Source organism: Tursiops truncatus, chromosome 19 (assembly GCF_011762595.2).
Source record: "Tursiops truncatus isolate mTurTru1 chromosome 19, mTurTru1.mat.Y, whole genome shotgun sequence".
Taxonomy (NCBI): domain Eukaryota; kingdom Metazoa; phylum Chordata; class Mammalia; order Artiodactyla; family Delphinidae; genus Tursiops; species Tursiops truncatus.
Window position 1 is genome coordinate 12,092,435 of NC_047052.1, and position 24,020 is coordinate 12,116,454.

Consider the following 24,020-nt stretch of genomic DNA (forward strand, 5'->3'; position numbering starts at 1 on the left):
TCCTCACAGCAGAGCCACCCTCAGGAAGCAACATCAGAACCATCTATTCTAAATTTTATTTTAATGAGTTTTTTTTAATATTTATTTTTTTATCTTGGCTGCACTGGGTCTTAGTTGCAGCACTCGGGAGCTTCCTTGTAGCATCTTTAGTTGCGGCATGCAGGATCATTAGTTGCGGCATGTGGACTTCTTGGTTGCGGTGTGTGGGCTTCTTAGTTGCGGCATGTGAACTCTTAGTTGCAGCATGCACACGGGATCTAGTCCCCCGACCAAGGATTGAACCCCAGCCACCGATCTAGTTCCCCGACCAGGGATTGAACCCCAGTCACCAGCATTGGGAGTGCAGTCTTAACCTCTGGACCACTAGGGAAGTCTCCTGGTTATTTAAATAAATGAAAGACATTCACTTAAAGCATAAGTACAGTATAATGGCAGAATCATAACATAGATTTAAGCCTAACAGTTGTTGTATTTAAGAGCTGTGTTGCCACCCCAGAAAAGCTTTAAAGCAAAAATGAGTGGTAATGGACCAGATATGTCAAAAAAATGACATGGCTGATTACATTGTCACCTTGGACTGTGGTAAGGGCCCTGGATAGTTTCCCCTTATGGGACATCTTGACCTCTTTCTGTGTTGTTAGGATCTCGGCTGTTCTCTTCATCTGAAACCCACTTCTAGGTTATGGTGACTAAACTTATCATGGTGATCATTTTGAAATGTATAGAAATATTGAAACACTACGTTGTGTAACAGGAACTTACATAGTGTTGTAGGTCAATTATACTTCAAAAACAAACTCATAAAAAAGAGATCAGATTTGTGGTTATCAGAGGCAAGGTGGAGGGAGGGGGGAATTGGATGAAGGAAGTCAAAAGGTACAAACTTACAGTTATAAGATAAATAAGTACTAGGGATGTAATGTACAACATGATAAATATAATTAGCACTGCTCTATGTTATATATGAAAGAGTAAATCCTAGGAGTTCTTACCAGAAGGAAAAAAATTTTTTCTATTTAATTTTTAATCTATATGAGATAAGCAATATTCACTAAACTTATTGTGGTAACCATTTCATGATGTAACTCAAATCATTATGCTGTACACCATAAACTTATACAGTGCTGTATGTCAATTAAACCTCAACAAAACTAGAAGGAAAAAAATCCTTCTAGCTTGCCTTCAAAATAGGAGCATCTACTACTGGACTCCATTCTGAGCACAAACGTCACACTATCTCTTGGAACTGCAATGTGATCCTTTTGATGAAGAACTTGGCTATTGACCATGTTAAAAAAAATTTCCTTCTGCCATGTTCGAAATACTAGGGGGCGGGTGGAGTCGGGGGAAAGCATTCAATTAAGTGATACTCCAACATTATCTTTGGAGAGGAGCATAGCTTCCCCTAAAACAGGTAGCCAAGCTTGTGCCCAATTAAGGTAACAAAGTATAGCAGAGCTATATAGTAATTATCCTTTCTCTCTCTCGAAGAGCAGGGAGATTTGTGTCCTGTTTCTGTCCGGCTATGGAGTATAATGAAAGCGATAGAAAGTTTGGAGACAAAGAGACATGGTTTGGTCTTGGCGCAGGATCAGGTCCAGGACCACGGCCACATTTATGTTCTCTGTGTTTTCCTCCAATGTAGGGTGTGCTGTGACTGGTTGGACTTAAGTACACAATGAACCATATTGGGGATTAACAGATGACACATATGCAAGTATTTACTTTAAGTCAACACTTACGCAAATCTTATTTTACAAAAATGTTAACACAGGCGATGGCTACGACTTTGGTACACAGAAACAGTCCGCCTTTGGGAAAGCGCAAGTAATGCGTAAAGCGACGACTACACTTCAGTTGCGGGCGCCGCCCCGTTAGCCCCACCCCTACCGAAGCCCGTCTCCTTGCTATTGGTTCCTTTCCCTGCCCCGTCGGTTGCCGTGGAGACCAAGGCTATGGCAACCAGGAGAAGCCAAAGTTTGTCGAATCTCTGGAACCGCCAAGGAATCCCGAGCTCTTGGCCCGACTCACCGCTGCCCTCATGGCGCTCTACGAGCTCTTCTCTCACCCAGTGGAGCGGGGCTACCGCGCGGGGCTCTGCTCTAAGGCCGCGCTGTTCCTGATGCTGTCCGCCGCGCTCACGTACATCCCGCCGCTACTGGTGGCCTTCCGGAGCCACGGTGAGCCTGCCCCCCGGCCGGTGCGCGACGCGGCTCTCCGCGGCGACCGCGCCGGCTTCCCTGACCTCGGCCCCTCCGCCTCCCGCCCTTTTTACCTCAGGGTTTTGGCTGAAACGGAGCAGCTATGAGGAGCAGCCGACCGTGCGCTTCCAGCACCAGGTGCTGCTCGTGGCCTTGCTAGGACCCGAGCACGGTGGTTTCCTAGCCTGGAGCACGTTTCCCGCCTTCAACCGGCTGCAGGGGGATCACCTGCGCGTCCCGCTCGTTTCGGTGCGTGGTTCCCGCCTGGGCCCAGCCGCCCGCCGGTACTGGGCTGCGGTGGGGATGGGGGAAGGGATGGGAGGGCGCGCCGCGGCCGGAGCCCCGGCCCCTGTGTCCGGGGGAGCCCGGCTTGGGTCTGAGGGAGTCACGAACCCACGGGAAGTTCTGTGCACAAGTTCACTGACCCGAGCTTATGTTTAATTTCCTGGGGAGCAAATTTGTTGTTTCATTCGACTTCTCCAAGCCGTCCACCACCCCAATAAAGTTAGCTACAGCTGTCAGCGTCTGTGACCTATACAGAGGCTAGAAACCTGGGGGGCAACCTGTGTCCGACCCCGTCATTTCCGTGGGCCTGCCCCTTCCTAATGGAAGGGTGGTCGCGAAAGTTGCCTTATGAGTCGTGAAGGCCGAGTGGTGGTCTAGTTAATTACCCCGTCGTGCAGCTGCAGTAGTGCATCAGCACTCGGTAGGAACGGAAAGGTCAGGCATTTTTAGGCAGACTGACACGCGGAAGCCAACGTGCTGGTTGGTTAAGCAACCTCCGCAGAATGTGCTGCTGGCCCAGGCCCGCCTCCCTGGGCTCGCCTCCTTAGATGCCGCTCCATCCTGCCGCTGTCTGGGATGAAAATGAAGCATTTTACTGTCTGTAATCTAGTATCTGGTTCAAGATAAGTGAGGGCTTCCTATACAATCACCCCCTTTACACTCATTTTGTGAAAACATTTTCCTTTAGAAGTAGGAAAAATCTGGATTTCCTTCTTCCAAAGTTGAATCTCTTTAGACATCTCTGAGATGATTGGCCTACAGTCAAATTTGTGCAGCGGAAAAAAAAATTGACTTTTTGCCCAGCAACTAAACAAAATGACAAAAATTTTAAAATCTGATTGGTCATATGAATAACCGCAAACAAAATATGATTCCGATTATTTTTATGATTACTTTAAATTTCCTTTTTTTTCCTGACTATAAAAATGCATGCTCATTGTAAAAAATTAAAGAGTTACAGGTACGTATAATGACATAAAATTAAAGGCTCAGTTTGGTACATGTATCAATACTTGTTAATTAACCTTCGTTTTAGGGTCTGCAAAGTATTTCATGATATGGAAAACTGCAGTGGATTTAACAGTTGCCTGTTGGTGGATTTTTGATTTGCTTTTACTTTTTCACTAGTAGAATACTGCAGTGAACAAGATTTTGAATAAGTCATACACCTTTAGACATCAAATTGTGAGGAATTGGAATAGAAGCTGTTTGTTGAAATTGTATAAATACATAGAAAACTAAGCAAGCAAATAAAATAATTATTAACTCCAGAAAAATAAAAGTAAGGAAAAGCAATCAGAGTTATGAATAGGATTTACATATCATAATTTGGTGAACACTGAATGTTAACTAACCAGAATAAGACTTTAACGCTACTGGGGGGATGGGAAGGCGGCAGTGCTGGCTGGAAGGGAGGGGGAAAGAAAACTAAATCATCCCTCCTTGTGGGAAGACAATAGAGGATGCCTGAAATGGAAGTTGAGAAGTGCCAGCCAATGCCAAGGTTGTGTAAAGACATGGAGATACATTTCTAAATAATAAGGTAAATGAGGCAAAATTAGTTGCCCTGTGGGTGGAAGCCTGCAGGTTTTTGTAACAAACATTGTTGAACACTTTGATTCTTTAAATGATCAGGTCTTTTAAATTTATTTAAAAATAGAAGCGGAGTAGAGACAAATTTATTTTCGCAGCTCCTCCCTAATCATGACATATTGCCCATTTTTTCTCAAATCTCATTTGAGATTATAATGCCTCTGGGGAAGGGTGACTGCGGGGGAGAGTCCAGCATCGAGGTACGTTTCCTTTTCCCTGTAAACCCACTGTACTTCTGTTCCACCTGTGTTTCCTTTCCAAAAGTGGAAACAAAGGTTGTTGTTCTTGTTTGTATTATAAACACACAAAAAATTAACTTGTTAGTTTTACTTTAGGTTAGCATTCCTTATCTTTTAAATTTTTGGTAGAAATTTTTTCTTTACCTTTGTTTATTCCTATCTGTCATACTTTCTGGTTACTTGAGTCTAAGAAATAATATGAAAACTTAAAATAATCATGAAAACAAGGATACAGCATTAGGTTTCATTCATGTGTTCTTTTCACTTGTTCATCCACCATGACCTGGGTTGGCTTCCCAGTTGGATTGCTAGTTAGCCTCTTATCTCTGTAACCAGAAACCACTCCCTTGAGAGCACTGCCCACCAACCCCCTACTTCTGGTGTGTGTGTGTTGCGATTTTGTGAAGCCAAGACTACCTCTTGTTTTTATGGTGTCCAGAGCTATCAATCCTCTTTAATACTGGGCAGTTTTACACTGTAAAACATAAAGCCAAAGCTCCTTTTTCTTAGTCTTTTTTTTCTCTCCATTCTAAGCCTCTATAAGTAATTTATGACCTTGTCTACAGTCTTTCTCAGTAAGTTATTTGCTTCCTTGCTGGCTGAGCTCTTAGTTTGAGAACAGTTTGAAATCATGAGATACAAATAAATAGTTAGAAGATATAAAGGAAGTACAGAAAAAAAGTAAGCAAAAATTCTAGGAGAAAAAGGATAATATCAATACAAGGGAAAGAGGTCTACCAGATATTAAAGTATACCTTAAAGCTCTAATAAGTAAAGTAGTGTGGTTTGGGGAATTATATAAAAAGTATGGAAATGGACCCTAATATGACAAAGGTGGCATTTTAAATCAGTGCGTAAAGATGGCGCTAGTCCTCAGAGACTGTACAGCAGAATTAAAGTCCAGATAGATCAAAATTAAATTTAAAATCATAAAAGTACTGAAACAAATGAGTGAAAGCTTTTTTGTTTGTTTTGTTTTTTGTTTTTTTGCGGTACGCGGGCCTCTCACTGTTGTGGCCTCTCCCGTTGCGGAGCACAGGCTCCGGACGCGTAGGCTTAGCGGCCATGGCTCACGGGCCCAGCCGCTCTGCGGCATGTGGAATCTTCCCGGACCGGGGCACGAACCCGTGTCCCCTGCATCAGTAGGCGGACTCTCAACCACTGCCCCACCAGGGAAGCCCCCAAGAGTGAAAGCTTTTAAATCTCTAAGTATGACGTAAAATTTAGAAGGCATAAAAGAAACTTTTTTGATAAATGCAAGTATATAATTTAAAAAATCATTGGCCTGGTGAAAACCATAAGCAAAGCCAAAATACAAATGACAACAAGGAAAAAAGTTTTACTATTTGTATCACTTGTAAAGGGCTAATTTTCCTAACATAAAGTGCCTACAGATCTATAATTAAAAGACCAACTACCTAGTAAAAAAATGGGCAAAGAATATGAACAGTTTATAGAAGACAAAACACACTGTGAACTAAAAAAACATATGCACAGCCTAAAAGTTGAGAGTTATGTTTTATTAGGCAGACATACTGAGGACTTCAAGCCTAGGAGGCAGCATCTCTAGTAACCCTGAGAAAACTGCTCCAAGGAGGTGAGGTAGGATATACAGGAGTTTTGCAACAAAGGGCAGGTAGTAGGAACAAAAGATTACTGTTAGTAAAAGAAAACTAGATCTCAAGTTAAGGAATTTAGCGCTTTGCTATGTATGGGAAGATGCTAGAGTTTGGGCTCACTGAAATCATTCCTTTGATATGCACCTCAGCTGTCTGGGGCCAGTATCCTGTGTTTTCACATCCTGAATTTCCTCAGGGTGCACCATGGGGAGTGGCTGCAGTCTGATGGCTGCTAGATGGCAGGTATTCTTTGTTTCTGTCCTGAGTTCCCTCAGGGCTCGCCAGCTCACCATCAGCGTGGGTGTAATCGCTAATGACTGTGACATCCTTTGTTTACTGATGTGGCAGGCAGTATTCTATTTCTCAACACATAACTCTTAAACATATGAAATCGTGCTCGTAATTAGATGCAAATTAAGAATAATTGAGATATCATTTTTATCTATCAAATAGGCAAAAATTGAAGTTTCGTAGCACGGTGAGCAAGATGTAGGGAATTGTGCATACACTCCTGTATATCTCTGGTGGAAGTGTAGATTGATAAAACCCTTTTAAGGACCATATTTGTTTGTCCATATATGTCAAAATTACCAATTCATGTGCCTGCTTCTACTTCTAGTAAGGTATCCTAAGGTTTGTGCACACATGTGAAATGACATATGTAAAAAGTTGCTCATTGCAGCATTGTCTGTAGCACCACAGGGCTCCCCTGGTGGTGCAGTGGTTAAGCATCTGCCTGCCAATGAAGGGGACACGGGTTCAAGCCCTGGTCTGGGAAGATCCCACATGCCGCGGAGCAACTAAGCCCGTGCGCCACAACTACTGAGCCTGCTCTCTAGAGCCCGCGAGCCACAACTACTGAGCCCGAGTGCCACAGCTACAGAAGCCCACACGCCCAGAGCCCGTGCTCTGCAACAAGAGAAGCCACTGCAATAAGAAGCCCAAGCACCACAGCAAAGAGTAACCCCCGCTCGCCACACCTAGAGAAAAACCCACGCGCAGCAATGAAGACCCAGCGCAGCGAAAAATAAATAAATAAAATAAATAAATTTTTTAAAAAATGGTAAACAACCTATGTAGCAATAGAAGACTCATTTAAAAAGTTGTTACATCTACCTAGTGGAATGTTACGTAGCTTTTTTTTTTAATGAAGTTGGATTTATATCTATTGATGTGGAATTACCTCCAAGAGAAATTGATAAGTGTAAAAAACAAAAATTGTATATAATATGCTTCCATTTGTATAAAAATAGAAAAAAAAACCCCAAAATATACGAATGTGTGTATTTACATACACACACATGCATGCTTCAGCTATCTCTGGAAGAATTCAAAAGAAACTGACAATATTGATTGCTCTGGGGAAGGAACTAGGTGGCTGAGGTTAAGGTGGGAGAGAAATTTTTCACTACATAGCCTTTTGTACCATTATAATTTTGTAACATGGGAATGTAATACATATTCAAAATTTTTAAATTACAATGACAATTTTTAAAGGAAAAATTTAGAAAGCGCCGTGTAAAACAAAAGCAAACCAAAAAACCAGTAAAATTTTAAAAGCAGGTAAGTATATAAAATGCCACAGTTACTTTGGAAAATAGTTGGCAGTTCCTCAAAAAGTTAAGCATAGAGTTATCCTCGCTCTTCTAGTCCCCGCTTCGCCGCGCATTTAAGATTCCTCTGGAAGCCGAAGCTGCACTTTCGGCGTGGCCCCTCCAGCCAGCCGGGCCCCTCAGATGAGAACCGTGCCCAGGCCAGCGCCCGCAGCTCAGCCACCAGCAGCGGCTCCACCGTCTGCTGTTGGCTCCCCTGCTGCTGCTCCCCGGCAGCCAGGTCTGATGGCCCAGATGGCAACCACTGCAGCCAGCGTCCGCCACACTCTGGGTCATGCCCTCCCTGGTGGCTTCAGTAGAGGAAGTAATGCTGAGCCCTCAAGGCCTGACGTCACTTAACGGGAGCCTCAGGGAACCCAGCCGGCACAGCAGCAGCAGAATGGCCCATGCTTTTTTCAGGTGAAATAGTTTTTGGAGTGTGCACTGAACCAGGGTGACCTTAAGCTTTGTGAAGGTTTCAGTGAGGTGCTGAAACAGTGCAAATTGGCGAACGGGTTAGCTTCATCAAGAAGTTCCAACTGAAGACATGAAAAATCATCTCTCATGACCATGTTGATTTAGCATTAAAAATATAATTGATAGTGAAGATATAAAGTGTGAAACCACCAGTTAAGCCTCTCCTCGATCATTAATAGCTTTTGTGCTTCAGAATTGCAGTGGAAGAGGGTATTCTCACCATGTAGAAGCTCATGAGATGGTATTGAGTTTGGGGCTGGGCAGATGTTTGGCCTCTTAAACAAGCTTTTGTTTGTGAATTAATTAGAATAAAGTGATTTTCTTTCCAAAATAAAGAAAAAAACATAGAGTTATCCTGTGTCCCAGCATCCCTACTCCTAGGCATATGTGTACCCCCCAAAATTGAGGACACATGTGTACACAGAAACTTGTGCACAAATGTTCATAGCAGCCTCATTCATAAGAGCAATAACAATTCAAAAAAAAAGTCCAAACAACCCAAACGTCCATCAGTGAGTGAATGGATAACAAAATATGTTATATCCGTACAATAGAATATTACCCAACCACAGAAAGGAATGGAGTCATGCTGTGTGCTACAACATGGATGAACCTTTTTGCTAAGTAAAAGAATTCAGCCACAAAACAGCACATGTTGTATGATTCCATTTAGATGACATGTCCAGAATAGACAAATCTGTAGAGACAGAAGGTGGATTAGGGATTCCGGGAACTTGGGGAATTAATTGGTGGAGAGGAGAGATGGGTAGTGACTGCTAGTGGGGATGGGTATGTGGTTTCTTTGGGGGCTGATGAAAATGTTTTGAAATTGGAATCAGTGGTGATAGTCACACAACTTTGTGAATATACTAAAATCTACTGAATTGTAGCAAAAGGGTGAATTTTATGGTATGTGAATTATGTCTAAATTTTTTTAAAAGCAGGTTGGTGATATCCTGGTGATATGCTTACAAGCCATAGTAATAAAAATTGCTATTGGGAATTTCCAGGTTAGGACTTCGCGCTTTCACTGACTAGATCCCTGGTCTGGGAACTAAGATTCCACAAGCCCCACAGCATGGCCAAATAAATGAATAAAATTGAAATTGCTATTGATTTACCATGCCTCTGGCATGTGCTAAGCATTTCATCATTAGATAATACATTTAAATTCCTGTATGTGATACTTGGCCTTTAACAATCACTTAGTAAAGTGTTAGCCATTGATATTTTACATATATTATCTCTTTAAGCCTCACAGTAACCTTGTGAGGTAGAGGTTATAACCCCCATTTTACAGATGAAGAGAACGAGACTCAGAGCTAAGTGACAGTTTCTAGCTCTCAGCTGAGCAGTCAGGACTACAGCTCAAGGGTTTCTTGGGGGTTTTTTAAGATTTATTTTTATTTATTTAGGCTGCTCCGGGTCTTAGTGGTGACACACAGGATCTTTTTTTTTAGTTGAGGCATTCATGCAGGATCAAGTTCTCCCACCAGGGATCAAACCCTGGCCCCCTGCATTGGGAGCGCAGAGTCTTACCCACTGGACCACCAGGGAAGTCCCCAAGGTTTCTTCTTTTGTGTCTTATACTCTTAACCCTAGTGCAGCAAAATACTCTTCTAACTCTGAACATAAAGCTAGACTGACTACGACCTGTCCAAGAAACTGCCCAGAGAGCCAAGGAAGCAGTGGTTTTAGGTCAAAGTTTGACCAAATGAGGGCCTCGCTGGTGGCACAGTGGTTGGGAGTCTGCCTGCCAATGCAGGGGACACGGGTTCGTGCCCTGGTCCGGGAGGATCCCACGTGCCGCGGAGCAGCTGGGCCCGTGAGCCATGGCCGCTGAGCCTGCGCGTCCGGAGCCTGTGCTCCGCAACGGGAGAGGCCACAACAGTGAGAGGCCCGCGTACCAAAAAAAAAAAAGTTTGACCAAATGCTTGGAGGTGGCTTTGCGGGTGCTAATTTGGGAAAATGCCTTAGAAGTCAGAAACGGCCTTGTTTCTGCTTTAGTCAGCTCACTTTGGACAGCGTCTCTGAAGTCCCTATGCTTTTAATGCTTTAAAAGTCAAGTTTCTTGTTTCTAATGAAAGAAGAAAAAAAGCACAGAGTGACCTTTTTCCTCAATGAGCCTGACTTGGTTCTTTAAGCATGTGTGACCCAGAGAATATGGGGGCTGAAGACTACAAGAGGATGCAAGAAGATGAGTGGAGGGTATTGTGTGTCTGAGACATGTTTTTTCTCCTCTCCGAAATCAGAATGTGTCTGCCTGTCAGTGGTATCTTTTTTGTTTTGTTTTGTTTTACGCGGGCCTCTCACTGCTGTGGCCTCTCCCGCTGCGGAGCACAGGCTCCGGACACACAGGCTCAGAGGCCACGGCTCACGGGCCCAGCTGCTCAGCGGCACGTGGGATCCTCCCGGTCCGGGGCACGACCCGCGTCCCCTGCACCGGCAGGCGGACTCCCAACCACTGCGCCACTATGGAAGCCCTGTCAGTGGTATCTTACGATAGCTGTTGTCCAGAAGACAGGCTTGGCTAGTCCTCATTGACTACATATGAAAACTCAAAAGTACCAGCACCAAAACTTGCAGAAGGGACATCAGCAACTTGAAAGAAAACCCCAGAGACAATAATAAAACATTTTAACCCTAAGAACCAAGTGATAAGCAGGTAAGGGAAGGTTCAAGAGGCACTTAATAGTAGGATAACTCCACAGAATTTTAAAGCCTGCTTATGAACCCAGACCAGTGAATTTTAGTTCCCTTAGTGAATGTTTTTTAAATGCTGTAAAAAAGCAGCAGTGTGCTTCATGGCACAAAGGACAAACTTGCATAGAAAAGTATGGATAATACTGAGTCAAAAAATGATTCAAAGAATCATGATGTAAAGAAGTTTTAAGAATCCCTGGATCAATTTATTTTGCATATATTTTTCTATGTGCATAAATAGGATATCTGATATTAATATGCCTAAATCTAAAAGCTCTTTCAATAAGTATAACATAAATACCCTTAGTGATTAGAAAGCATTGTGTCATAGTTTAATTGGAAATATTTTTTGCTTTCTTACTGGTATATAAAATATTGGTACATTTTATAATTAATGGTATCTTAGGTTAATTGAAATACAGGTAGCAAGGATTTTATATGTCTAGGAGACATGGAGTAGTAGTTCCTACTTTGCTGGAGACCCAAAGACTGGTGTCAAAGAGTACTATCAGCTTAAAAAGAAAAAATGGGAAACCCCAATGATGACAAGTATATGGTAAAGTGGACACTGGTATAAACTAGGAAATTAACCTTCAGTAAAAGAATATGACTCTAGGGAATTCCCTGGTGGTCCAGTGGTTAGGACTCTGTGCTTTCACTGCCAGGAGCTGGGTTTGATTCCTGGTCAGGGAACTAATACCCTGCAAGCCACGTGGCACAGCAAAAAAAAAAAAAAAAAAAGAAAAAAAAGAGTATGACTCTAGAGAATAAAAGATATGAAAACAAACAGGAACCAAATAAAATTCCAGCAAACTATCAAATACTGTAGAATCCCTGATGAGAAAAATGTTGCAAGTCAAGGCACTGTGGAAACAATGGCACTAGTTAAATATACAGCTACTCTTACTGTCAGATGCTGTGCTGGTTATTAGGTCTTGTCTCAGCTCCAAACCTACCCTCCTATACTCTCCTTTGTGATGCTCATGCTGAGATACTGAAAACCACATTTTCCTTTGCCTACTGGCTCCCTGTTAGATTCTGCCAGTAGGAGGCATGGTGAGCCTTGTTCTGGGAGTGGCAGAAAACCAGAAATTGCAACCAGGGTGAAGAACCATTGCTGGGGTGATGCAAACAGCAAGGAGTACATCTTTCCTCCTGCCTTATTGACTCCCTCATGGGTTCTTCATCCTATCTCCAAAGGTACCAGTACCAGCTGACAGCACTCCCTTTTTGAGGTCTAAGTCCTAGCTCCTTGAGGTAACGCCAGCCTCTTCCTTTTCTTCTCCGGCCCTAGGTAGTTATCCTGCAAAAAGTGTTCCCTGTTTGCTTTTTTAGTCCACTAATGCCTGTGTTATTAGTTATCCCCTATACTACATTCCCCTGTTAAAATAACTGTTTATTTTCATTTCTTCCTTCCTGATTGGACCCTGATTGATACAGGTGGACTGATGGGCATTGACTAAATCCAACGATGCCTGTATTTATCCTATCTAGTATGTTAGTATTGATTTCACACATACCTGTAAAGGATTACGTGTTTTAACTCCAGAAATCTTTGAAATTAGGGTTCTTATGGGCTATTATAGAATCAGGAGTCAGTAAACTTAAGTTCTAACCCCAGTTCTGTCATTGGGTTCCATACCCTCTCTTGGCCTCAAAGTAACTATATAAAGAGGATGACAGTACCTACCTCTCTAACTATTGCTAATTATTACTAGTAATAATACTTCTCTCCTGGGGTATACAGAGGGACGAGACAGGATGAACCGTGGATATAAAAATTGCTCCAAATTGCACATATACCTTATAGAAATAAGGTGATGGTGTGATTTATGAATTCTCTTAGCCAGACACACCCATTGGATTTTAGTTACTAATCCTAAACTTGTGTTAAAGAAGTATTAGCTCATTGAGGGGACTTCCCTGGTGGCGCAGTGGATAAGAATCCACCTGCCAATGCAGGGGAAATGGGTTCAAGCACGGGTCCGGGAACATCCCACAGGCCTCGGAGCAACTAAGCCTGTGCGCCACAACTACTGAAGCCTGCACACCTAGAGCCCGTATTCCGCAATGAGAAGCCCATGGACCACAACAAAGAGTAGCCCCTGCTCGCCGCAACTATGTGCAGCAACAAAGACCCAACACAGCCAAAAATAAATAAATAAATATTTTTAAAATGTTTAAAAAAAAGTATTAGCTCATTGAACACCTGCCTTTGTAGCTGTTGCATTTTGTGTTAAGCTTGGTTTGAAGTAAATGGAATTAGCTAATTGATTCCATCAGTGGTCCAAGTGATAGCACAGTGATGTAACTCACCTTGCCAGCCCCAAGGGAGTGAGAGTCTTACTTGGTGACAGGTCCTCTGTGGGAGATGCACCATTTGCACCATCACTCATCCCCATGGGCCTGTCTGGGCCCTCATCTTCCACTGTCTCCAGCTCATGCACTCTGCTTAGCTGCACTGGCCTCATCTCACTCCGTTAAACACTGACCCGCTTTCACCCAGAGTATGTGTGCTTTATTAGCTTGGATCACTCTTCCCCAAGACATTTATATGTCTTATCACCTCACTTCACCTGACTTCTCGGACAGTCAGGTATTCCTGAATACTTTGTATAAAAATTTTTGTTCTGTCCTGGTCATTCTCTAATTTTAGTTTGCTTCATTTTTCTTTGTGACACTTAGCACTACCTGTTAGCACATATCTGTTTGTTGATTTACTTTCTGCCTCCCTGGCTGGGAATGTAAGCTCCATTAGGGTGGGGACTTTGTCCATTTTGTTTGCCATTATATTCCCAGAACCTGAAGCAATGCCTGGCACATAGTAGGCCCTCAGAAAATATTTGACAGGTTGGGACTTCCCTGGTGGTCCAGTGGTTAAGACTCCACGTTCCCAGTGCAGGGGGCCTGGGTTCGATCCCTGGACAGTGAACTAGATCCCGTGTGCCGCAAGTAAAAAAAGATCTCACGTGCCGTAACTAAGACCCAGCACAGCCAAATAAATAAATGTTAAAAAAAAAAAAGGAAAAGAAAATATTTGACAGGTTAATGAATGGATTTAACAAGTAGATACCAGTTATGGTGCTGTGCTGGATCTCTGTCCTCTGTGAACATGGCGTAAAAGTGTGCTGGCTTCTTGCAAAAAGATCTTTCTTAACCGACATCTTCTCCTTGAGTTTAAGTCTGGACATTTTAGTCCTGGAAAGAGGATCAGATTTGAAGTCAAAGATGTGGTTTCATATCCTGTCTTTACCAATAGTAGCCATACTCCATAAATCCCTTAATCTCTCTGAGCCTTGGTTTTCTCATATATACAATGGGGATAGTACTTGCTCTGCTTACCTTCACCTTATTGTAAAGGTCAAATGAAACGTGTTTCTCTCCCTCTCAGACTGTGTTAGAGTCTGGATTCTTCTGGCATTTCCCTCCTGGTCACTCTCCTCTCTTGCAAGTTGTTGATCTTTGTCTTCCTATCCAACCCTAAAGATCCAGAAAAGCCATGGATCCACTGCAGAGAGTTAACCTGATTTGTTTTCCAAATCTTCCCAGATACCAACTGAAAAAAATTCACAGGAAGACAAGCCTGTGAATTCACAGACTCTTTTCCATCCTACTCATAATTGCTAATACATAATTGCCTCGGTAACCTGATCGTCAGCCATGGTAACAGATATCCCTCGCCTACACCGGCAAAGCTGATGTAACAGGACAGAGAAAATAGTATCCAACAGAAAGAGAGGGTAGGTTTCTCTATAACAAGGCCTAGGATAAGGACATTATTGTCTAGAAGGAAAGAAATGATTGAAAGGTTCTGAAAACTGAGATATCTCCATCTCAAACGACCTTACTAGCCTGAAAAAGAACAAAGAATCTCTTCCCCCACATAAAGATATGGTGGAAAACCAAATGAATCAGTACATGGGGAATTCAGATGGGAATGCTGATACCCCATAGCAGAATCCTTCTGGGAACCTACAGTGGAAAAGGATCAGTTGTAGTAACAAGACCCCGAGTTGTGGCAAGGAATCATGTCACCAGTGATCACATTTCAGTGAGTCTTTCCTGCTAGTCATTTTAGGATCATTTTAGGGTCACTATGAGGTGAGACTGGATTCTGATGTTTTTTAAGGATCTGTGATTTGTGTTTTTCCCTCCTTGGATCTCTGTTTTCCCTACTTTTTTTTTTAGTATTTATTTATTTATTTTTGGCTGTGTCAGGTCCTAGTTGCGGCACTGGGGCTTCTCTCTAGTTGTGGTGTGCAGGCTCAGGAGTTGCGGCCTGAGGACTTAGTTGCCCCGTGGCATGTGGGATCTTAGATTCCCAACCAGGGATCAAACCCACGTCCCCTGCATTGGAAGGCGGATTCTTAACCACTGGACCGCCAGGGAGGTCCTTTCCCTACTTTCATGGCCATAATTTATAAAGTACCTGTGTAATTTTCATGCCTCACTGATTTTACTTAGCTTTCTTTTTCATTGTATTCATTGGTACTAAAAGATGCACTAGGCTATAAAGCCCTGACATCAGTCCAACACTGAGAATCTGAATCAAAGCACTGTGGTTAAAGAATATATAAATAGAGCTTGGTGTTTTTCTGCTGAATCTGTTTGGGGAATGCATAATGATTAGGATTCTTTCTTTTCTGTTTTAAAAAGTTGACTTCTAGAGAAGTAGAAGTCTGTTTTGATATGCTATTTAAATGTTCCATACAAACTCAGGCATGTTTCTAAAAAGGAAAGAAAACACCAGCAATAAAACCAAAAAAGCAAATGAGGCAACTGAAAAAGAACAATGCATCCAGATGTTTACACTGTCGTTACTGCCACTTCCAGGTCTTCTTCAGTTTGGCCCTAGAACATTTGAGAAGCCCAAGTATGCAGTTTAGGGGCCATGCATATGTGTCTCTTTCACCACGATTGATCCACTTATACCTATGTATTTTTCTCTTTTCTTTTCTTTCTTTCTTTAAAAAAATAAATTATTTATTTATTGGCTGCGTTGGGTCTTCATTGCTGTGTGCGGGCTTTCTCTAGTTGCGGCGAGCGGGGGCTACTCTTTGTTGTGGTGTGCGGGCTTCTCATTGCGGTGGCTTCTCTTTGTTGCGGAGCACAGGCTCTAGGCACGCGGGCTGCAGTAGTTGCGGCACACGGGCTCAGTAGTTGTGGCTCGCGGGCTCAAGAACGCAGTCTCAGTAGTTGTGGTGCACGGGCTTAGTTGCTCTGCGGCATGTGGAATCTTCCCGGTCCAGGGCTCAAACCCATGTCCCCTGCATCGACAGGTGGATTTTTAACCACTGTGCCACCAGGGAAGTCCCTTTTTCTCTTTTCTTCCGGTGAGGAAGATAATGCCTCTGTGTGGCAGAACTATGAGTCACTGTGTACGTCCAACAGTGAGATGCATTCCTCCCAGGCTTATTAAGGAGCGAGGTCACTGGCCTCTTTTGGCTTTCCTAGACTAGAGAAGAAGACAGGAACCAGGATGGGAAAATGGACATGTTACATTTTAAACTGGAGCTTCCCCTGCAGTCCACGGAGCACGTTCTTGGTGTGCAGCTCATCTTGACTTTCTCCTACCAACTGCACGTGAGTCCTTTCCCTTTTGTCTTTCAATAGAACAGAGCCCCCTTTCTGATTTCTGGGAAAACCCACACTGCAGAAGACTTTTCAGAGGTGTCGTTTGGGATTTCACTGCAGAAGTTAAATTTGAATGTTTTTCATTGAGGTCACATTAATTTACATGAGCTATTAATAGGTCAGAGGGTTCTGGGCAGAGTGCTTCCTGCATGGCTGAGTGAGGCATAGGAGGGATGGCTAGGCTTCAACTACAGACAGGTGACACTTAGAACCCAGAGCCCCTTGGATCTGGCCGAAATTGATACTGTCTCTCCTTCTAATGACTTCAGAGGATGTCGACATTCGTGATGCAGAGCATGGCGTTCTTCCAATCCTCCTTCGCTGTTCCGGGGTCCCAGTTATATGTGAACGGAGACCTGAGGCTGCAGCAGAAGCAGCCCCTAAGCCATCGTGGCCTAGATGTTCGGTACAACGTAAGGATATTGCTTACTGTCCATCTCTTTTCTTTCTGTATGTTACTGGTGTGTGTGTGTGTGTGTGTGTGTGTGTGTGTGTGTTGGGGTTTTTTTTTTGGCCGCACCACGCGACATGTGGGATCTTAGTTCCTGGACCAGGGATTGAGCCCGTGCCCCGTGCATTGGAAGCGTGGCGTCTTAACCACTGGACTGCCAGGGAAGTCCTTGTATGTTACTGTTTGTCAAGTTCTTTGAAGAGGGAGAAAGGAACATTGGAAATAGCATGTCTTTGTGGGTAGCATAGAAAAGGATTTCTGAGGAATTCTTACCATGAGTTATTTTAAAATATGGAGACAGATACCCCTGTATTTACATGTAAAAAGAGAGGAAAAGAATATGTCTTTGTTTTTAAGAATTGAATTGCTTATAGTTTTTGTGTGCGCGCACGCGTGGGCACACACACACGGTGTATTTATTTCAGTTGATCTTTTTCAGTTCATGTAAAATATTTGAAAAAGAATACTGGGACTTCCCTGGTGGGGCAGTGGTTGAGAGTCCGCCTGCCAATGCAGGGGACACGGGTTCGAGCCCTGGTCCAGGAAGATCCCACATGCCGCAAAGCAACTAAGCCCATGCACCACAACTACTGAGCCTGTGCTCTAGAGCCCACGAGCCACAACTACTGAGCCTGAGTGCCACAGCTACTGAAGCCTGCGCTCCACAACAAGAGAAGCCAGCGCAATGAGATGCCTGCACACCGCAACGAAGAGTAGCCCCTGCTCCTGGCAACTAGAGAAAGCCCGCGCGCAACAACAAAGACCCAATGCAGCCTAAATAAATAAATAAATAAATTTATTTTAAAAAAAGAAGAAGAAAAGAAAAAGAATACTAACCACGATTTGTTAAGCATATAACATGCCAGCCTGAGTTAAGAGGTTTAAATGTGTTATCTCATTTAATCATTACAGCAACCTCATGAGATGCCTTCTCTTGCAACTTCCCTGCTCTCCAGCCGCTGGTCCTGTCATTGTCCCCCTATGCTCCTTTCTAGGTTGCTTATCCTGCTGCCCCATTCTGGTCCCTGTTCAAAGCTCCTGAGCACAGTCCTTCCCTGGCACTCCTTCTAAAGAACATTTACCTGTCCCTCCATCATTCCTCACCAGGTTTACTCCCCTTACCTCCACCCGAAATATGAAAGAGAGGTTTTCAGTTTGTTCATTTGCCATCTCCCTCAGTGGTAAAAGCGCTGCCGTCTTCTGTCTTCTCTCACCCCAGCGCTTGAAACAGTGCCTGCTGCATTGTAAGCACTCAGAGTTGATGTGAGAATGAACTCTCATCTCACACATGAGGAAACTGGAGCTTACAGGGGTTGATTAATTTTCCCAAAGTCCCACAGCTTGAAAGTAACGGAGCCATGAATTGTCTCTCTGAGGCCAAAACTCATGCATCTGATCACTTTTTACTAACCTTTACATTATCACGGGGAGGCCCGTATAAGTTGGGCTGGGCTACTTTTTTTTTTTTTTTTTTTAGTATTTATTTATTTGGCTGCGCTGGGTCTTAGTTGCAGCACAAGGGATCTTTGTTGCCACGTGTGGGATCTTTGGTGTGGTATGCGGGATCTTTTTTTTAGTTGCAGCATGCGGGATCTAGTTCCCTGACCTGAACCCAGGTCCCCTGTGTTGGGAGCACGGAGTCTTAACCACTGGACCACCAGGGAAGTCCCTGGCTGGGCTACTTTAGAAAATGAATATGAGATGTTATCATTTGTTATCGGCATAAGCCAGGACTGTTCCAGATAAATTGGGATTCGTGGTCATCTAGCTATAATCAACATACATTTTGTTTTGTTTTAATTATTTTTGGCTGCTTTGGGTCTTTGTTGCTGCACGCGGGCTTTCTCTAGTTGTGGTGAGTGGGGGCTACTCTTCGTTGCGGTACGCAGGCTTCTCATTGCTGTGGCTTCTCTTGTTGTGGAGCACGGGCTCTAGGCACGCGGGCTTCAGTAGTTGTGGCTCGCGGGCTCTAGAGTGCAGGCTCAGTAGTTGTGGCACACAGGCTTAGTTGCTCCACGGTGTGTGGGATCTTCCTGAACCAGGGCTCGAACCTATGTCCCCTGCATTGGCAGGTGGATTCTTAACCACTGCGCCACCAAGGAAGTCCCAACATGCGTATTTTAAAAAGGAGGAGACTGTCGATATAAACTTAATGTAGCGCTTTTTATTTGAAGGTTTGTATATTACATTACATCAACAGGAATATGATATTAGAGGGCAGATCTTTCTTTTCTTCAAAGGATTATGTGCTTACTGTTTGCGCTTTATCCTATTTCCATCTCTGTATTTCAAAGAGATCAATTAGAGAGAATCCAGGCAAGAGCAAGAAAAAGACAAAGGAGTTGAAAATGTGGTCTCTTAAAAAAAATTAATCATTTCTCCCATTGGAATAGAAAGGGGTATTTTATAAATAGCTTTTAACGTGTAGAAGGTGTTAAAGGTGGATATCGACCCCTTGTTTCCATCCCTCCAAAAAGAAAGACTGAGAGTAAATGACTTAAATTGTTGCAAAGGAGTTCATTCATCCTTGAAGAAAAGATTATCAATACTGGAATGGGCCACCAAGCAAAAGAGGGTTGTTTCTGAGGTCAGCCTGGGTGGGCAGGAGGGTAGAAAAACAAGAGGGGAGGGCTTCCCTGGTGGCGCAGTGGTTGAGAGTCCGCCTGCCGATGCAGGGGACATGGGTTCGTGCCCCGGTCCAGGAAGATCCCACATGCCGCGGAGCGGCTGGGCCCGTGAGCCATGGCCGCTGAGCCTGCGTGTCCGGAGCCTGTGCTCCGCAACGGGAGAGGCCACAACAGTGAGAGGCCCACGTACCAAAAAAAAAAAAAAAAAAACACCAGGAAAAACCAGAGGGGAAGCCGCTTGGGTGCTCACATCACATCCTCCTGTCGAATCCCAGGTATCTGTAATCAACGGGACCAGCCCTTTTGCCCATGACTACGACCTCACACACATTGTTGCTGCCTATCAGGAGAGGAACGGTGAGTCATGGGGAGAGTTCATTCAGCTGCTTCTCAAGGACTTTACAGGTTAATGGCGTTATTGGAGAGAAACAGAATTAGAGCCCATGTCATATGAAAGTATCAAAACCAGTGAATGCTTGGGACTTCCCTGGTGACGCAGTGGTTAAGGATCCACCTGCAAATGCAGGGGACACGGGTTTGAGCCCTGATCCGGGAAGATCCCACATGCGGCGGAGCAACTAAGCCCGTGCGCCACAACTACTGAGCCTGCGCTCTAGAGCCTGCAAGCCACAACTACTGAGCCTGCGTGCCACAACTACTGAAGCTCTCGCGCCTAGAGCCCATGCTCCGCAACAAGAGAAGCCACCACAATGAGAAGCCCACACACCACAACGGAGAATATCCCCTGCTCGCTGCAACTAGAGAGAGCCCTTGCACAGCAATGAAGACCCAATACAGCCATAAATAAATAAATACATTTATTTATTAAAAACAAAACAGTGAATGCTCAGTTATGGAAGGTGAACAGGTTGCTCAGGGCTTGTCCTTTTTCGCCTGATCTAAAGACCCACACGCTAACCATCCCCTCCACTGCTCCTATGGTCTGGCAGGTTGGTGCCAGTTAACTGCCATATGTATCCCACCGCTGACTTGATGGGTTTATATGTATAGATATGTGAGTTCCTCCCCACACCACACCTGTAAAAGAAGCCAAAGACAAGTTGCTGTCCACAGTTTTCAGATGGAAATAGGGACTGTGCGTGACTCACCCCATGTCAGCAGCTGCAGTAGGAGAAAGCACCCAAGGTTCTAGCTGGAAGGCCGAGGGTATCCATCCCTTTCAAGAGGTGGGCTCTCAGGCTGTCCCTGAGTGTGTGCTTGACTCAGCACATCTGGCTGGTTGGTGGTCTGAGGTTTTCTCTAAAGGCATCTAAAGCATTACTTGGCAACCAGACATCATAGATACTATACAGAGACATTTAACAAGTGAGGGGACTGCAATTCCAGTATTTCTTTCTGATTTTATGTAATACCCTAGCAGCGTTATTCCAAAAATAAAGAATTTTAGAACACAAAAACGTTTATCTACAAATCAACTTTTCTTTCTTAATTCCTTCCAGTCTTTGTACATGTGTAGATTTTTTTATACAGCTTCTATCATAGTTTATTATTTATTTATTTTGGCTGCACCGGGTCTTAGTTGCTGCATGCAGGATCTTTTTTTTTTTTTTTTTAGTTGCAGCATGCGGACTTCTTAGTTGCGGCATGCATGTGGGATCTAGTTCCCCGACCAGGGATCTAACCCAGGCCCCCTGCATTGGGAGCACAGAGTCCTCCCCACTGGACCACAAGGGAAGTCCCAGCTCCTATCATAGTTTAGAGACACTTTATGATCTGTCTTCTCTTTTGTACTTTGTAATATAAATATTTTCCCACACTGCTACAAAGTTCTAATTGGTTTTCTTTTCAGAGGTAGCATAGTATTCTTTTGCTTAGCCGTTCAACAATTGTAGAACACAGAGACTGTTTCCAAGTTTTTAACTTATTTTAACAAGTATTTTAACAAATAATATGTGAGCAACTTTGAACATTCAGTTTCTCTTTCCTTTTGAATTATTTCTTTGCTATGAGTTCCGAAGTGCAGAATTTGCCTGAGAGGTCAGAGTATTTTTATAGCCCTCAATATTTTATTGCCGAAGAGAGTGTTCATGGATTAACTCCCCATTGTGTTGCAGTAACCACCATCCTGACTGACCCCAACCCCATCTGGCTGGTGGGAAGGGCTGCAGAAGCTCCATTTGTGATTAATGCTGTCATCCGATACCCCATGGAAGTCATCTCATATCCTTTCTGTTAAAGGGCCAACAGTAGCTGGGTTTCAAAAAAGGAAAGGATTCCTCAGTTGTCCCAGGAAGGAACAGATGTGGGAAGCCTCAGACTGGAAATTGCTGCATTTGTAGCCCCCACGCAAATGACTGTCTGTCTGCAGTTCATACAGGAAAAAATATTCATTTCCTGTTCCTATTTCTTCTTGAGTAATTCTTCTAGATCAGAATCATCCATATTTATATCTTAATAATCTTTTATTATCTCTTTTATCTTAAGGGTATTTGAAACATTTTTGCCATTTTCTGTCTAAACTAACCCTTTGGTTTAACATTTCCTTAGAAAATGTCATCTGTGATTCCTTAACTGTTTGTACTTATCTACCAGGATTCTGGGAAATGATAAAGTTTGCTTGGATCCAGTATGTCAGTATCCTACTTATCTTCCTCTGGGTATTTGAAAGAATCAAAAGATTTGTGTTTCAAAATCAGGTGGTGACCACAATCCCTGTAACAGCAGTGCCCCAGGGAGAACTGTATAAGGAGCATTTATCTTAAGAAGACCCTGTCTGAAAACTCTGAGCTACCTCACTGTTGTCTTCTGAGGACTGTCATCTTAGAAATTTCTGAAAAGAGCCTGTGGACACTTGCCCAACTTGCCCACGTGTGTGCTTTTCCTATCAGAGACAAAGAACATTCCTTTCTAATTTCCCTCTACACAAATTCTATATTTTCTACGCGCCTACAAAAATAATCACGGACTAGTTTGTGGAAATGTTTCTGAGGGTTCCTGAAGGCTATAATTTGCTTTTGTTTTTTGTCTCTGACTTGAATTTCAGGAGAAAACTACAGTCAGTTCAGAGAGCTTGGAAAGAGTCCCATCTCTGGTCAAGCAAAGACTTTTCCTCTCTTGAACTGAGAAACATGCTATGTATTTCTTCCCCCTATTGTAAACCACGTTTTACTCTTTTCAGGGCTCTCTGGTGATAGATATGCAAATCATCAGCACTTTCCACTCCTGGGCATCTAAATTTCCCATTCAGAACTGATTTCCAGCACTGAGAGGCCTTTAACTGGAGATCTGGAGAGTGAGAAAGGGAGCGCTCCAGAGCACATGTGTGCACGTGCGGGAGGGTGGGCGACTTGAGGACACTAGGACCATCCATCCACCTGCCCCGAGTCTAACAGACAGTCATCTGTCGGTAGCTCAGCTGAACAGCCCTTTATCCCTGCCCTGCTGTGGCTGGCTCTTTGCCCTCTGTCTGGGCCCCTGGAATAGCAGGCTGCAGTCAGAAGTGCTGTTCCTTTCACAAGCCCCTCAGCAACAGTGGGGGAAGTAAGGAGTGTAACAACAGGTTCTTTCTCTTTGGCCCTCACCCAACACCCTGGACGCTTGCCACTCCTTCTCCTTGACAGCCCTCCCCCTTCTTGAAAAGGACATGGGTGACAGAGGAGCTGTTGTTGGTATTGGCTCCCACTGCCTGACACCACAGAGTTTACTTGGAGGGCTAGCGGGAAGCCCAGCTACTTGTGTTTCCCTCGACTAAGGAACAGGGTGCCCATCAGAGTGGGCCGCTTTGGAGAGGACACACAAGGAGCAGGGAGGGGATAAAGAGGATGCTAGCCCAGGCAGCCCAATCCAGGCCTGGCCTTTAGCAGAATGACACGCAGTCCAGCCAGATTACCCTCATGACTAAGTGAGTGTCTGCCGAAGAGACCGCTGGAATGGGCCTCTGTTGCAGAGAATTCTCCATTCTCGCCCTAAGGACACCTGGACCTGCTTTATGATACCGAGATATCACTGGCACTGGAAGGACACGCCCTCTGTGATCCACGCTTCACTCCCATCCACACACACACTCCTGAGTGCATGCCTCAGTTTACCCTGGAGACTCAGTTTTTATTTCCAAAGCACCTTTTCATTCAGGCTGACCAAAATAAGAGTTTTGGAAACAAACCTGTTTTGAAGTATCTAAGCACAAAAATATCCTAATATCAACCCCTCTGCTTTTTCTTTTAATATTTTGGGCTGTTTATATGCCTAAAGTTTTTTTCTTGAGATTTAAATTAAAAATGGTTTCTGGTTTGAATCACCAAAAGGTAATGAGCATGGAAAGATAGCTGAAGATGTGTATAAACATGGCTTTGCATTTTATTACATTATTTTCATGCAAAATGTGTATAAAGAACCATGATGTTTTGTAACTTTATAATTAAAATGTTCAAACTGGAAGGTTGCATGTGGCTCTTTAGAGGGAGAGTATTTGGAAAGGGGAGGATGGAGAGGGCAGAGGTTGTGCACACTTCTTGGGGTTACTCACCAGCAGCCTTGCTTTGCCAGGGCTCTGCCCAAAAACCTTGGAGCTTTTGTTAGCTCTTCGCAAAACTCTTGTGGCCCTGCCCCAAGTAAATGCGAATTTTTGGTGAAATCCAC

General features: G+C 43.8%; 2 protein-coding genes and 1 pseudogene across 2 annotated transcripts in view; all 3 read left to right on the forward strand.

The window, feature by feature from the left end:
- Window positions 1-1,940: 1,940 nt before the first annotated feature.
- Window positions 1,941-23,819, forward strand: TMEM231 (transmembrane protein 231). Its single transcript, XM_004313464.4, has 7 exons — window positions 1,941-2,180; window positions 2,281-2,450; window positions 16,164-16,292; window positions 16,613-16,756; window positions 19,697-19,778; window positions 21,497-21,602; window positions 21,964-23,819. The coding sequence occupies exons 1-7, from the start codon at window positions 2,042-2,044 to the stop codon at window positions 22,142-22,144; spliced, it is 951 nt and encodes a 316-aa protein (XP_004313512.1). The 5' UTR covers window positions 1,941-2,041; the 3' UTR covers window positions 22,145-23,819.
- Window positions 5,179-16,157, forward strand: LOC109550877 (putative coiled-coil-helix-coiled-coil-helix domain-containing protein CHCHD2P9, mitochondrial; annotated as a pseudogene).
- CHST6 (carbohydrate sulfotransferase 6) overlaps window positions 16,633-24,020 on the forward strand; it is a 30,089-nt gene continuing 22,701 nt past the window's right edge. The window contains exon 1 of the mRNA XM_019940958.3: window positions 16,633-16,756. The gene's annotated coding sequence lies outside the window, so the exon portion shown is untranslated. The remainder of the gene's footprint in view (window positions 16,757-24,020) is intronic.

Coding starts and splice junctions, on each gene's coding strand:
- TMEM231 (XM_004313464.4), top strand. CDS start 2,042: ATGGCGCTCTACGAGCTCTTCTCTCACCCAGTGGAGCGGGGCTACCGC. Junction 16,293..16,612: donor CTTTCTCCTACCAACTGCAC/GTGAGTCCTTTC, acceptor TAATGACTTCAG/AGGATGTCGACATTCGTGAT. Junction 16,757..19,696: donor GCCTAGATGTTCGGTACAAC/GTAAGGATATTG, acceptor GTCGAATCCCAG/GTATCTGTAATCAACGGGAC.